Source organism: Thalassophryne amazonica, chromosome 23 (genome assembly GCF_902500255.1).
Source record: "Thalassophryne amazonica chromosome 23, fThaAma1.1, whole genome shotgun sequence".
Lineage (NCBI taxonomy): Eukaryota > Metazoa > Chordata > Actinopteri > Batrachoidiformes > Batrachoididae > Thalassophryne > Thalassophryne amazonica.
In genome coordinates, this window is record NC_047125.1 from 25,408,011 (window position 1) to 25,422,958 (window position 14,948).

Genomic DNA, 14,948 nt, shown 5'->3' on the forward strand with positions numbered 1-14,948 from the left:
TGAAACATTTGAATAATTAGGATAAAAAAAAAAAAACATCCTCCCGGATCAAAGTTCATGATTAGCACCAAAACTCAGGAAACAAGATCAAAGTTCAGGAAATTCATCAAAATTCATTGATCACAGTCAATGTTCAGAAATCCACCTCACCAAATGAGATCAGTGAATCAAGATTGCTGATCAGCAATATGGATCCAAGTTGAGCAACCAGATTCAGGGATGAAAAGATATCCTTTGCTGTCAAAAGTCAGCAATCAAGATAAAAGTCAACACTCAGATAACATCTCTGAGATTACAATCAAAGTTGAGTCTATAATCGGCAATGTGGATCCAAGATGAGCTGCTGTGTTCAAGTTTGTACAATCAAAGTAAACTAAAAAATCATCAAAAATCAGAAACCAAGATCAAAGCTTCACTCAGGATCAAAGTTCATATTATAATCATTATAATCTGACTCTGGCAAGAGGTTTGCCATCGAGAAAACATGCCTTTCTAGTTGTGAATATGGTCTTTGTGAGTTTGATGGCATGAGTAAGACAAGAATACACAATCAAAGTATTTCATTATTTATATATATATTTAATGGCCTCATGCACAACTTATTGCCTTTCACATTTCACAGTCTTGACACCAAAAATTGAAGTGTAGAATTGACAATCTATCTGACACCCACAAATCACTGGGTTTTACTGGACTTCAGCACAAATAAAGTTTAACAACATAATCATGGCTGTAGGTCTGCTGCTGCCAAAACATTTCAAACCTGATCCTCAAGGGCTCCGAATCAGAGTGATTTAGGCAGAGACGAGAAAAACAGAAACAACCAAAAAATCCAAAATGCTGCTTAAAAGATGTTGGATAATGGCTCAGATTGAATGTAAGTAATATTAAACCGAGGAGACTGATGCATATTCATAGTGTCTTTGTGCAGCTTAAGTAATGTAGGCACTGTGGCAGAATTTAAAGTACTTTAATAATTAATTGTGGCGATCTCTTCGATGACAACGCGTCAGGGGTTTTGGGGATAGTAAGACCTCAGACCGTCTTCCAGGGATAGATTGATGTTAAAGACGTCTCTGTCTTTCGACGTGTTTAAATTATTAAGAAGCGGGAGGCCTCTTTCAGAAGGATTAAACGTTCAATTTCTGTTGTGCAGCATCAAGCTTTGTGACACAGCCAGAGCCCTGCTGCAGGATTAAAGAAGATAATTGATAAATATTGCAAACTGACTGTTAATATAAAGGATGAAAGAAACAGAGTGCCCTTTGCATTATGAATTATTAAACTGCATGAAGAACGAGATGATATTGGACGGCCCTAGGCTTTCCAAAGCCGAGGTAGGTACAACCTGTGAAACATTTGTTAACAGCTTAACATGCCGACACAAAAACAATGATCTTGTTAGTCTCCAAATTCAAAGTGCAACTAACGAGGATGATTTGATTAAATTTGATCAATTTTGAAGCACCTGAACAAAATGTTATCCATTTGGCTGCCACCTAGTGGACATATCTGGAATTGTTGTAATGAATGATCTTGAAATGATCTATGATGATGAAAATTAGGGGCATGTGTGGTTGGAATGAGTTTTTAAATTACCCCACGCCAAAATATGGCCATCAGCTGTTTGCGAAGACATTCGTCTGTCTGTCCATCCGTCTGTGTTCAGCATAACTCCAGTTCTATAACTGCCAGAGTCTTCAAATTCACAGAGGACATTCTTGGGACACAGACCTTGGACAAGGTCAAAGATGGCTAACCTTGACCTAGTTTAAGAGGTCAAAACATCACATTATCTTTCGTATTTTTAAGCTTATATGGCCAACAGCATGAATCATGCAAATCCGCTATTTTAGGGGATGGGGTCGGTATTCTGGAAAGGGCACGGTGGCAGCCAATCAGAGTAGAGAGGCACCATGACCTGTGCTGAGAAAAAACCAAACCAACGCAAACAACAGTCACTGTGATGCAGCCCTTAAACACCACAGGGCTGTTCTCAGTGCACAGACTGGCAGGTTTTCAGAGAGGCTTCTACAGAAGAGGGAAAGTTGGACCTAGAGCAGCTGTGGAAGCGGTCAGCACCTGCAGGTATCTGGGTGTGACTTCACCTGGGACAACAACACCCAGCCCCAGTCAAGAAGGAACACGAGTGCTTTTACTTTCTCAGGAGGCTGAGGCACATTGGACTTGACCGGTGCGAGGTGGAGAATGTTATGTGCTCCTGCCTCACTGTGTGGTACAGCAACTGCTCTGCAGTTGACAAGAAGGCTCTGCAGAGGGTTGTGAATGCTACACAGAGGATCATAGGAGGCAGCCTACCCACCATCATAAATATTTATACCAATAGTTGCATGAAAAAGGGCCTCCGGCATCAAAAAAGACCTCAACCACCCAGCAAGCATGATGTTTGTTCCTCTGCCTTCAGTCAGGAGGCTGTGGAGCATCAGGTGCTGAACCATCAGACTGAGAAACAACTTCTTCCCAGAGGCTGTTGAGTTCTGGTGGAGCACTATAACACATTAACATCAACTTCCCGCACATGAACCTCAACTACACTACCTCGGACGGGTAAACACCTGGACTTCTGCAGACCAGTATATTTGCACAACTGTAATTTTGGTCATGCTACTCATTACAGCCATGTTGCTTTTCATTTTATTTTATTCTTGCTCTTATTTATTTATATTCCTTAGTCTAGTTTTAATTTATTTAACCCCCAGGACTTTCTGAAACCTAACTTTGTATCATGTTATGTGGAAGCATATTTGGTATGACAATAACAAATCCTTGAATCCTTAATGATCATCCATCTACTAGATAAGCAACAGGTTGGTCGTTGTTTGTATCCCACAGCAGCCTGTACTGAAGGTTCTTGAAATGGAGCAATATCTCCACCTGGTGGACATATATTTACCATTAATGCAGGTACAGTTCCAGTTTTAAGTCATTTCAGAAAAATTCTTAACATGACTCCATCGTGTTTATGGACAAATTCACTTTTAAAACTTTTGCTTGCGGTAATTGTGTTTTTTTTTTAATAAAGTTAATTTTTTGGAAAAATTACAAGATTAAGATTAAAAGTGATTTTATTATCTCGAGATAACACAGCTGTCCAGAGGCTTATTGATGCCTTGATAAAACTCATTTTGACATGTTTGAAGCATAGGCTAAGGAAAAACACAAGAAATTTAGATGCAGGTTTGGATCAGTAGATGAATCCCAACTTTGATCCTTAATTCAGATCTTTAATCCTAATGGCTTTGATCTTATTTACTGGAACATTTACTGGAACATCACAATCAGTAATGAGAACATAACCTGATATATCCAGATGAAAGATTAAGATAAACAAAAATGAGTCATCAGCATCAAAGGTCAGCACACAAACTAATGCTCAGTAATCACGATCAAAGTTCAGCACTTGAATTCAAAAATTAGGACACAAATAAGGATCAAATAGTGATCAGGATTACAGGTGAGGACCATGATCACAGATGAATAATCACAATCAAAATATGGGATCATCATGAAAGATCATGATTGAAGACAGCAAATATGATCAAAGCTCAGCAACCAGAATCAAAGCTCAGTAATATGGATCAAAGCTCTGCAACTGATATTAAAGATGACATTTCAGTTCAAGGATCACAACTCAGTGTTAAGGATTAGAGCACAATAATCAAGTGCAAGTTTAAGTTCAAGGGTCAGCAATCAGGATCAAATACCAGTGGTGAGGCTCTCACAAGGATCAACTCAACAGTCAAGATCACGGGTATGAGACATGATCAAAGATGAGTGATCAGAATAAAAATGCAAGACCTTCATGAAATATCCAGATCAGTGACAAGTCATTACAATCAAAGATCAATCATCGGGCTCAAAGGCCAGTGTTAAAGATCAAAGCTTGATTTATATAAAAGAGCATTTTTTTGGTTAATCAGGATCAAAGCTCAGCAAGTGAGATAAAAATGTTCTGGTTCAAAGGTTAGCAATCAGGATAGGAGGTCGCAGGGTAGGATCAAATGCCTTCGATCAGGATCAAAGGTTAGGGGCATGAGCTAAGATGAGGAATCAGGAACGATTATCAGGATCAGGATCAAAGACCAGCAAACAAAAGCAATCAGAATCAGGGTCAGGATTATTCAAAGTGACACCTGATTCATGCTCAGGTCTGTTTTGATTCAGATGCAGAAAAACATCTGTGTCTGGTGGCCAAAAATCTATTTTGGACAGCGGCGGTCCACCAGGCGTGACTACAGTTTTGAATTTGGTTTGGGGCTCTTTAAGCCCGTGTGGTTAAGTGTGCAGCAGGATGTGACTCTCATCCCTAGTTGGAATGAGCAGAAACCTGTTCGTCATCAGTCCTGAAAGCAGACCAGAAAAAAAAAAAAAAAGAAAGCGGCAGATGATGATGATGAAGAAGAAGAGAGCAGGAGGCAGCTGCTGATGTGGAGAGGACGAAGAGCTGGGCCAGATTCTCCGTATGCACGTGTCCTCTTAATGACAGAATTATGACCCCGCTCCATCTGCCGCTCAGTCACATCCAGCCAATCACAGCATCTCTCAGCTCAGCGCCGCTTCAGTTTGGCAACTCCCACCTGAAGGTAGCGCAAGGAGGCGGAGACTTTTCACAATTGAGCTTCTTGTTTGAGTGGAAAGAGGTGCTGCTTGAGTGTGAGTATTTGCAGTCAGGTCCAAAAGTGTGTGGACAGTTTTTTTTTTGTTTTTTTTGTAATTTTGGCTCTGTGCAGCTTCGCAATGCACTCGAAATAACACAAAGTGCGCTTGTAGCATAGCTAAAAACAAAAAAAGAAGAAAAAAGCGACTTGAAGGTTTAATTCAAGAGTTACAGCTAAAATATTGCATGAACAATTTCAGAATTCCAGCCACTTCCATACATTTTAAGAGCTCAGACTAGTGAGGGAAGCCACCAAAACAGCCAGACAACTCTGAAGGTGACTTTCTTCTTGGATTCAGGGGTTTAACAAAAAAATTGCATGAACCACGTTAACAGGTAATTACAGCCATTTTCTGAGGCCATAAATAATTTGACAAACTAAATATACTGTTTTGTTTTTTTTTTTTCCAATTCAAATCACGACTTTTATACCCCTGCCCCCAAAAAGTCAAAGGATGGATACATGAACAATTTCCATGTCTTGCACTTCACATTCATCAATCAGTTAGTAAATATGGGCAATATGGCACTGCATATGGTGAGTGACCGTGTAAGGAGTAGATTTGTGAGGGAAGCCATCAAGACACCGCTGACAACTAACATGGTCCTTTCCTGAAGAGTGACCATGGGAGCAGATAAAAGCCATTTTGCAAGTCAAGTATGCACCATAGTAGCATTACAAACAGTACTAATACTGATACATGTCTCCTTAGTAGTGTCCTGTTTTCTAATATTTTAAAATCTGTCTTTTCCTGAATGACCACATGCACTGAATGCAACACCCAAGAGATAATCATGTTCATGAATGCACTTCTTTGCACATGACGTCTTGGGACACACATTGTCTTAAGTTTGACTTCCACACGGGACACTCCAGGATCAGGATTTAAAGAAATGCTCATGTTTAACAACAAGTGGGGGATTTTTTTTTTCTAATCTTTCAAGTGAAAATGCTAAAAGGTAATTATGCAACAGTTAAAAGTTACACTGTAAATCGCTTTTCCCAATCAAACAGAGACACTGGCAAGTCTGTGAGACTTGTCTGGATATCTTGTTGGCTTCCCTCACTCATTCTACCCAAAAATGCCTGTTCCAGACATAATTACCACATCGTATCATTGTGTGTGTATTTCTTAATGATTAACATAAACAAAGTCCAAGACATATTTAGTAACTTGGACTTGTTCATCTATCCAAAGAAAACTGGTTGTAAAAGTGATGAGTTGTTTTAAAATCTGTATATTTTTTGTTCAACTACTTATGGGCCTTGCAAAATCTTGTTAACGTAAATGTATTTTGGTAAACCGCTGAATTAAAGGTGAAAGCCACTTTCTGAGTTGGCTAGCTCCCTTGATGGCTTCCCTCACTTGACTATAAAGGCACTATATATTGAAGTGGCTGTAATTCCTCAATGGTTATTACAATATTTTGGTTTAACCCCTTGAATTGAAGCTTAAACACTGCGGGATATTTCAGCTTCATCGTTGTGTTGTGTAGAGGCAAAAATACACATTTTTTTTCTCTGTCCAAGTACCTTTAACATATTGGACGTGCGGCTGTGTCCATTAAAGTGTTAAAATGTGGATAATTACAAAAAGTTTAATGCACATTTATATCTTTAAATATACTTTTTGATTGGCCATTTGTCAAAGTGCACTTGCCTGGCCTCGCCCCTCGCTGAGATGGATGGGAGAAAAGACGCGAGATTGGCAGGGCGGGCGAATATGTGAATGATTTGGTATGCACCGATGGCACCGTTCTGTTTTGTCGCAGGAGCCTTCGTCTTATCTCCTTAATGGATGATGAGTGAGGGAACAAAAACAGAGGGACGGAGAGTGAGAATGATTGGATTCCCCGCGAAGGGCCGTCTGGAAAAACGGACTGCGGCGAGATAAATGAAATACTCTCCCTGCATGTTTCTCCTGGTCCTAAATCAGATATTATTTGGTAAAGAGGACAACTGCAACAGCTTGTCATCAGGAGTCATGTGATTTGATAGTTTTTCTATTCCAGCGCCCTGCTGGCCTCTTGATTGTGTTGAGGTATTGCGTGCCGCTTGCGCTGAGGTATTGCCTGCCGCTTGCGCTGAGGTATTGCGTGCCGCTTGCGCTGAGGTATTGCGTGCCAACATTGTTGCCAATCAAGATTGTTAGAAGATAGTCAGAATGCATTGTAGCTCTTCCACTCTCCAGTGCCTGCATGGACTGGGTGTTGGGTATAGGGTTGTGGACACCGCTGGGTTCATCGATTTGATTTGGGAGGAAAGATTTACTGACCTCCCTTTGTGGTTGACACGATGATCTTTGTGGACTCAACTGATGCCCCAATTGCTGCATTTGAGAAGCTGAGTGAGGAGTCAGAGTGTCTTGGTTTGTACTTTTCCTGGATCAAGGGCAAGATCTTAGCCTTAAACGTCTTCCTGGATTGAAGTGCATCTGCTTGCCGTGGAAGGCTAGAGTGGTTCACTTATCTCAACAGTGAAGTTCACGTCACAAGGTGTTCAGCCATTGGCATCAAGAGGTTCTTGGGAAGAGCTTATAGAGTTTAGAAGGTGCTGGACAGAGGTGTTTGGCAGTGATACCTTTGTTGGAGAATGAGGGTCCTAGGGCATCCTGTCTCAAAGCATGCTTGTGAGACTAAGAGGCTAACCACTGAACCAAGCCATTGACAGGATGTCTCTACTACTTGGTGTCTTTGGAGTGCACTTGGGTCCTCCACCTTTGTGATCAAGAGATGCTTAGGAAGGAACTACCTACTCAGGATGTTGCTCGATAGAGGTGTTTGACGATATCAATACCTAAAAGGTGATGTTCACCAGGAGGCCATGTTTATGAATTGTAGTGTGTACAAAAACACAACAAAAGTCTTCAAGAATTGTGATCAGTCTTGCTACTATAGATTTGTATAAGGTGTCTTACTCGTGTCCAATGCTTCGAGGCGACTTATGATTTGACTTTGGTGCTTTGAGTAGATCCTACGTTCTTAAGACCTTGCACAATTGCCTTTGTTACATTATGTACTGGAACAAAGGTCTTCCAGTGGCACCATCATTGTTGTCCATCACATCTCTTCACAGAAGTATTTCTTTAAGAATTTTGAGTGGTGATGCCACTCTTGTGTTAGTTTTGGTCTCATGCTATCCAGGACACCTTTGATATTGACCAAATGTGGCAGGTACATTAGGCCTCCGGATTGGAACAAGTCTTTGCTTTTGGTTTGGATTCGCCAATGATCAAGACCAAAGGGCGGCATCAAGTGTCCATCAACAAACGCTAATTTTATAGAAATGAGTAGAGATGTTTTATTGTTGGGGAATTTCGCTTCATCATTGAGGACATTGTGGGTATTTCCTGCTTGTTTGGTTCTTCACAAATTGTCAAAAGGCTCAATCCAATCACTCACAATCTCATTTGCACCACTTGTTCGTGTACCGAGCTCATGTTTTTGGCCCGGCGCGGCCATATTACTCAGTTGTTATGCCGTTTGAGTAATATTTACTACAAACATCTAGCATTTCTTTTTTGCTCACTTCCGACCGTCTCTGCGGGAGGCTTTGAGGCTTTGCTCAAAGTCTGTTGCCTCTCTGCTATTTTTGTAACAATTGCAGCCGAGTTGGAATCCGGGAATCCAGTTCTAGCCTTTTTTTTTTCCTGCCAAACAGTTCTCTGTGTGTTCCATAAGTACTCCAGAAGGGAAAAAAAGCATTGTGAGAGCAATACCCTTCGGGGGGTTGCGCCAAATGAAAATGCTTTTTTTTCTCTATACCCTGCTCCCCACACTTCACCCAAGGAGTGTTTGCTTGTTTTCTGTTACTAGTCAGTCCTGTCTCTGTCTCTATCTTCCTTTCTCTCGCTCCTCGTTTTTCTTTTCACATTTGATTTTTAACTCTGACATCCAAGTCTGCCCCAGGATGTCTGTCACAAACTGCAGTCCAACGTTGTGACAATGCTTTCTTTTTATTCCTCCCTCCCCCCCCCCTCTCTCTCTCTCCTTCCCGTGCCTTTTTGTGACCTCCTTTTCTTCCTTTTTCTGTTGTTTTTTTCTGTTCTTTCCCTTTCAAGGTCTGGCGCACCTGACGTTAAGCAGCCAAGGTATGGGTTCATTCTTTTCTGGGGGTGGGGAGGGGGTTTACGGTTTTTGTTTTCTGCCCCCCCCTTCTCAAAACCGCTGCTTCTTGCTATTTCCTCGCCTGCTTTCAGCCTTCCCATCCGCATCTCTCCATTCCTCTTCCCAGAAACTCCCTTGTCTTTTTAACCTTCACCGCGTCCCACCCCTCATCGTTCCTCTCCGATCATCTCTTCCTGTTGCTCGGTTACACCTCCTGCATTTCCTCCATGTCCCCGCTTTCATATATGTGGGTTTTTGTTTTGTTTTTTTGTGCGTGTGTGACCTTCACCCTCGTCCTGTCCGACACGGCTCACGTCCTGGACCTTCACCTCTGACCACCTTTGACCCCGACGACCTCACCCGGGGCTGAAGGTAACTCTTTTCTGCTATCCCTTTTTGTTTTGGGTTCAAAAGCACAAACGAGAAGAAAACCAAACAAAACTAAACTAAAAAAAAAAAAAAAAGTCAATTCGATTGGAAATGTGGTCAAAATTAGACAAAGTGTCCGGACATCCATCACTAACCTCAAGTTGAACGTGTTGTCGAATGTGCAGAGTTTCTCATCACCACTCTGCTGACATTCTCATTGTTTGGCAAAATGACTGACTTTTGAAGGGCTACAGAACACATTCTGATGTTTAATTGCTACATTTGTGATTTTTATTTATTTATTTATGTTTTTGAGGTTGGAAGACCCAATTTTATTTTATTTTTTTTACTTTAGCAACTGATGCTATTTCTTGACATAATTGTGTGCAAATGTTTGTTGATCCAGTGGTGCATCCTTCCACACCTGCCACGCCTCCTATTGTTACCACGACAACACCACTACATTTGGTTTTTAATTCACTTCCTAATACACAAAATGACATTCAACAAGTAACATTCATTCAATTTAAACCAGCTTAATCTCTTTTTAATTCTCAGAGATTGTTCGGTAATTTGCTTTGATAGTTGACTAAATTAAAATTGAATGATAAACACTTCCTTGTTGATTTATTTACTTAAATACCTTGCACTCACACAAATGTGAGACATTTTATTTATTTATTTATTTACACATTTAAAAGCTGCAAATCTTCTAATATGTAAAAATTAATGTGAAGGACAAATAAAGGTGGACATTATGAACATAATAATAGGATGTGCTAAATCCGTTTTTATCAGTGAATTAATGAATGAGTTTATTCAGGACACACATATACTTAACAAAAAATCTTGTAAAACTCAGTTTTGTGTGTCTGAAAAAGAGCAGGCAGAAGCAAAAGCTTATAAGCACCAGACATGGGGCCAAATTCAAAAGTATTTGTATTTGAAAATACTTAAATACATTTTTCGGAGTATTTGTATTTTCTGATTTTGAATTCAAAGTATTTGTATTTCAAATACATCGCCGATCCCAATTATTTCCAAATACTTTTACAAATCCTTTTTTTTTTTAAATACTTTTCAAACTTGGGAATCTCTGTGACACCGTGTTGAGACACACCAGAAAACTATAAGCTCTGCATTATTGTGATTGAGATACAATAATACAACATGCTGAGATGAGAAGATATGACATTTTATTATTGTTTTGTGATATGGTGGATACAAAAGGATGCAGTATTGATGGAAACAGAATATATATTGTGATAGTTTGATTATTGCCTGTGATATTATAATAGTGAATTTGTGATAAAACATTCAATCCTTTACTTATCAATAGTATTTGGTCATGCTATTTTCACAATTAATTGTCACTGGTTTATCAGTTTTTGTGTTGATTTGTTGTTTATAGTTCATAGAAAGTATTTGTATTTGAAAAAGTACAAAGTATTTGTATTTGTAATTCGAAAATCTAAAGTATTTCTATTTAAATACAATGCAAAGTATTTGACCCCATGTCTGATAAGCACCCACCCCTTTTACCATTAATTACATATATATATATATATATATATACACACACACACACACACACACACAGACTCATAACAACAAATACCAAAAAAGGGAAAAAAAAAAAAAGAGCACAAACAGATTAATCAGTGAACTAAAATTTCTCAACAGAACAAATAATAGAGCACAACATACAATCAAAAAAACCAATAAAACTCAGTTAATCTAATTCTTCATAGTATAACAAGTAATTATATTGTTTTTTTATAGTATTTTTAAGCCAAATAAGATACCAGATAATTTAATGTTATCAGAACAGATATTCCAAATATTTACACCTTTTACAGAGACACAATGACTTTTTACTCCAACCCAAGGCTTAGGCTATAAAATTATATAACCTAAATAAGAAAATAAAATAATTTAAACAATTTGTTTAATTGGGCTTTTTCGACCGCAAACATTCTGCGAGTATCCACAGGATCTACCATCAAATAATAAAATAATAATACTGATTCATTCCATACTGACATTTTGAAAACCAAAAATTGAAATGCTGCAGATAACTTTATTGTAAAAACAAGTCACTTTTACAGCCACTAAGGGGATGGATGCATGATTTTGTTTGTCCCAATCAATGAATACAGACTTGGACTAAGAAATAAAACTAGTATTGTACTGTTGAGTAACTCTGGCTCGAGTGACTTTACAAGAAGCTGACAAGTGAGGGAAGCCACCAAGACAACCACACAACATTCAATGAGTTATAGGCTCCTACTGCATAGTACGTATTTTGTCTGTTGAAATCACCAGTTCTACACCTTCATGGTGGAGTGGGATGGAGAAGGATGTTCCCAAACAGAATATGCATTTTAAGGTGGCTTCCTGGAAGGCACGTGGGAGCCCAGAGCCTAGATTTGATCAATTTTCTTGTTTTACAGCCCTGATTGCTCCACTCCACCATGAAACTGTGGCTAGTGATGCATATATGAGGCACCTGTCCCCATTTCACCAGTCACACCCACAGAAGCCCATAATTCCTTCAGAGTGGTCTGGCTGTATCGGTGGCTTCCCTCACTGGTCTCCTTGCATGCTCACTTATCAAAGATTTACCACATACTCCCATACTGTTTGCATTTCTTAATGATTGATTTAAATGAATTCATGAAAACATTTACGTACAGGGTGACCTCAAAAAACCTGAACCCTTAAAATTTGTATTCAATCCTACAAAGATCCAGCAAATTTCAAAGACATGTTGGGGAAGATGATTGGAACAATTGTCTTCTCCAACATGTCTTGGTCAACCAAGAAAGACATTTTGCCTGGAGACTTATTTCGCCAACAATTCATACTATTTGGAGCAGAATTTTGAAAGAACATGACTTTTATGCAAAGCAACCAAGATAACAGACTGAAGTTTAAGTAGTTGTAAGATTTATTACAATTTTTAAGGGTTCTGTTTGTTTTATTTTTTTTACAATGTATTAATCCCCCAATTTGTCAAAAGAAAACTGCCTGATTTTTGTATAGATTTGTATAAAAAATAATCCTCAACGTGTTTTGTTCAGTTGCTTATGAGCTTTGAAAATGGAGGCATTGGTTAGAACAAAAACAATGTAATTCATAAATGGTTAATGCCGTATTTTATGAAACCACTTCTATGAAAGCTTAACATCGACACTCCAAGCTCCACTTGAACATTTCCAACTCTCGGCCAAATTACACAAAACAAAACAAAAGAGAAGGTTGCATACTTGAGTTTAAATTCTGCAATACAGTAATGACAAAACAAGTTTTTTGTTTTTTCCTCGAGTAGATGTAGATACATCAACTCCATTTGTTGGCCAACTTTAGGCGAACAGGATGGCTCAGACTTTACTTTGTTTATGCCTTTATATCCTGGAGGCCAACCTCACAAAACACACATTAAATAACGCACACATTGAAAGCACAAAGTAAATAACCTAAAGGTTGAGCGCCATATTCACAGAGTTCAAAGTAATTTAGCTGATTGTGCTTGTTTCATCAAATAATGCCGAGCCAGCCATTTGTATCGATTACCCCGTAGCCAGCATTAATACAGTGTTTGTTCCCAACGGACGGGCCAAAAATATCTTAAAAGGAGAAAAATCAATAAACCTATTTGGTAAAGGCGAGGATGTGTGACATGTTAGCGAATTAGATGATTTTCATTGGCGGTTTTGGGCTTTCTGAGCATCAGCTTTCCCCGAGACATGTGTGTGAGCGCCCATATAGCACGCGGCCCTGTGTAACTGGACCGTCGCGTTCTCAACAAGCTAAAAGGAGGAAGAAGTCTGTGTTAAGGATCACAGGCGATTCCTCAGCCATCATAGAGAGACCCGAAGAAACGGAGAGAAGGAAGAAAAATCAATAGCAGACTCTTCTCCAACCCAAGCCTGTCCTTCACAGCTACAGGAAGGACAAACCGCGAGCTTCACTCAGGGCCAGGAAGAAAAACAATACCCTACATTTTAAAAGAACATGTCACTAAGCATTAAAAAACAGCCTGCAAAGGACGCTTTGGACATTTGCTGATTATTTTATGACAATGAAATGTATATGAATGGATTTTTTAGTTGGACTGAGATGAGGGACACGTTTGATGTTCCGGTGTTGGACAATAGACTTCTGCCAATCTTCTACAATGGGCACGAAGATGTAGTGGTCTTGAGTTATTTGGTTTTAACATGGTTGCCCACTACGCCAACAACCGACAACTACTACTGATCGAGTCACTTTTATGGGAAGTTATCTTCACAAGTAGGACAAAGCAGGGGTGGGACGAAGTCACCATCAAGTCACTCTCAAGTCATGAATCAGCAAGTACCAAGTCAAGTCTCAAGTCAGCTTGCAAACAATAGGTGGTCATTATGTCTTGAGACTTGACTTGGCACTTGCTGATTCATGACTTGAGAGTGACTTGATGGTGACTTCATCCCACCTTTGCTACAAAGTACACAAACAACAGGCCTTCTGAAATAGACGTGATCCCAAAAAGACTGCCCCCAACTCAGAGTCTGTTGGTAAATTGGGTTTTCCATAACCCAAATAGTTCACAGGTTGGATGCTTGCATGACCTTCATTGTGTCCATCAATGGGCCTCAAACTGCTCCAAGGAGTCCACAACATCAGTGAGTGAGGTTTACTTACTGCGCAGCACCATCTGCTGGCCAGTGTGATTGCACCTAAGTGTTGAAGAGTCCTTCAGCAAGATACTGCTCAACCTTTGGCGCATACTGCCCCTTCAGCACCACAGAAACATGGGCTAAAGAGAGACATGATGTTCCAACATGGTCACTACAATTTAAATGTAAGGTCTGAGTTACACTATACCTGGTCTTGCAAATGTGTACATGTGCATCCAGGTATAGGAGGTCCATTGGTGCTGATGTTATCTTCACATACTGTAGGATGAATCAAGAGTTGGACTTCCCCTCTATGGGATGCCAGACCATCACATTGCTTCTCCAGCCAAACCTGGCAGCTAGGTGAACTGGGACAATGCAAATAAAGTTTCTTGTCCAAGGACACAAACAGACTCAAGCCCAGATCAACATATTGGTAGCGTAAAACCAATACCCCATTGAGCTATCTACTGCAACATGCCCAGCAGAAGTCAGAATTAGTTTTCTTCCTTTAACCGAAGCAAGTTATGACACTGATGTCTGGACTCACTAAAGAAAAGAACTGCTGGGACTTGAGTACCTGTAGGCCACACACACACAAAAAGCCCTTCGTCTACTTATGGCTGAAAATGAAAAATGTGCCTTTGAAGTCCCGTCTTTGTGGAGAGGCAGTTTTGAAACAGGCAGGTCATTACAACATTCTCCCACACATGCATAGCCGTACCTACAGTTGCAATCAAAACTATTCAGCCCCCTCAACCTGCAAGGCATTCCTGTGATGTGCATGAAAATTAATGCAAGCAAATCACGTCGGTCTCTGTTTAACTCAGTAAAAAAAAAAAAAAAAAAAAAAAAAAAAAAAAAACTTGATCAAGTGATTGAGCTTCTCAATAGTTCAAGGCTTATTTCATGCCAGGCCATCAAACATGGCTCAAAAATGTCAGCAGCTGCCTTCACATGAACGTCAGCTAGCAAGCTAGCAGCTGTGGGGAGAAACATGATGTCAGTGTGGGCAAATAGAGAATGAAATGTACCATCAAACGGGAAAGGGAAAACTGAGGTAAAGGTTGGACAGAATGTGTAAACTTATCAATACTGCAAATTTGTGATGGCATACTTGAAACACTCTTTGG

The 14,948-nt window shown here is 39.7% G+C and overlaps 1 protein-coding gene across 1 annotated transcript in view; it reads left to right on the top strand.

Annotated features, from left to right (window-relative positions):
• The window catches only part of LOC117505417 (neurexin-2-like), a 342,446-nt gene that overhangs the window by 164,700 nt on the left and 162,798 nt on the right, over positions 1-14,948 (top strand). The window contains exon 3 of the mRNA XM_034165061.1: positions 8,740-8,769. Within this exon, the coding sequence (XP_034020952.1) occupies positions 8,740-8,769 (30 nt within the window). The remainder of the gene's footprint in view (positions 1-8,739; positions 8,770-14,948) is intronic.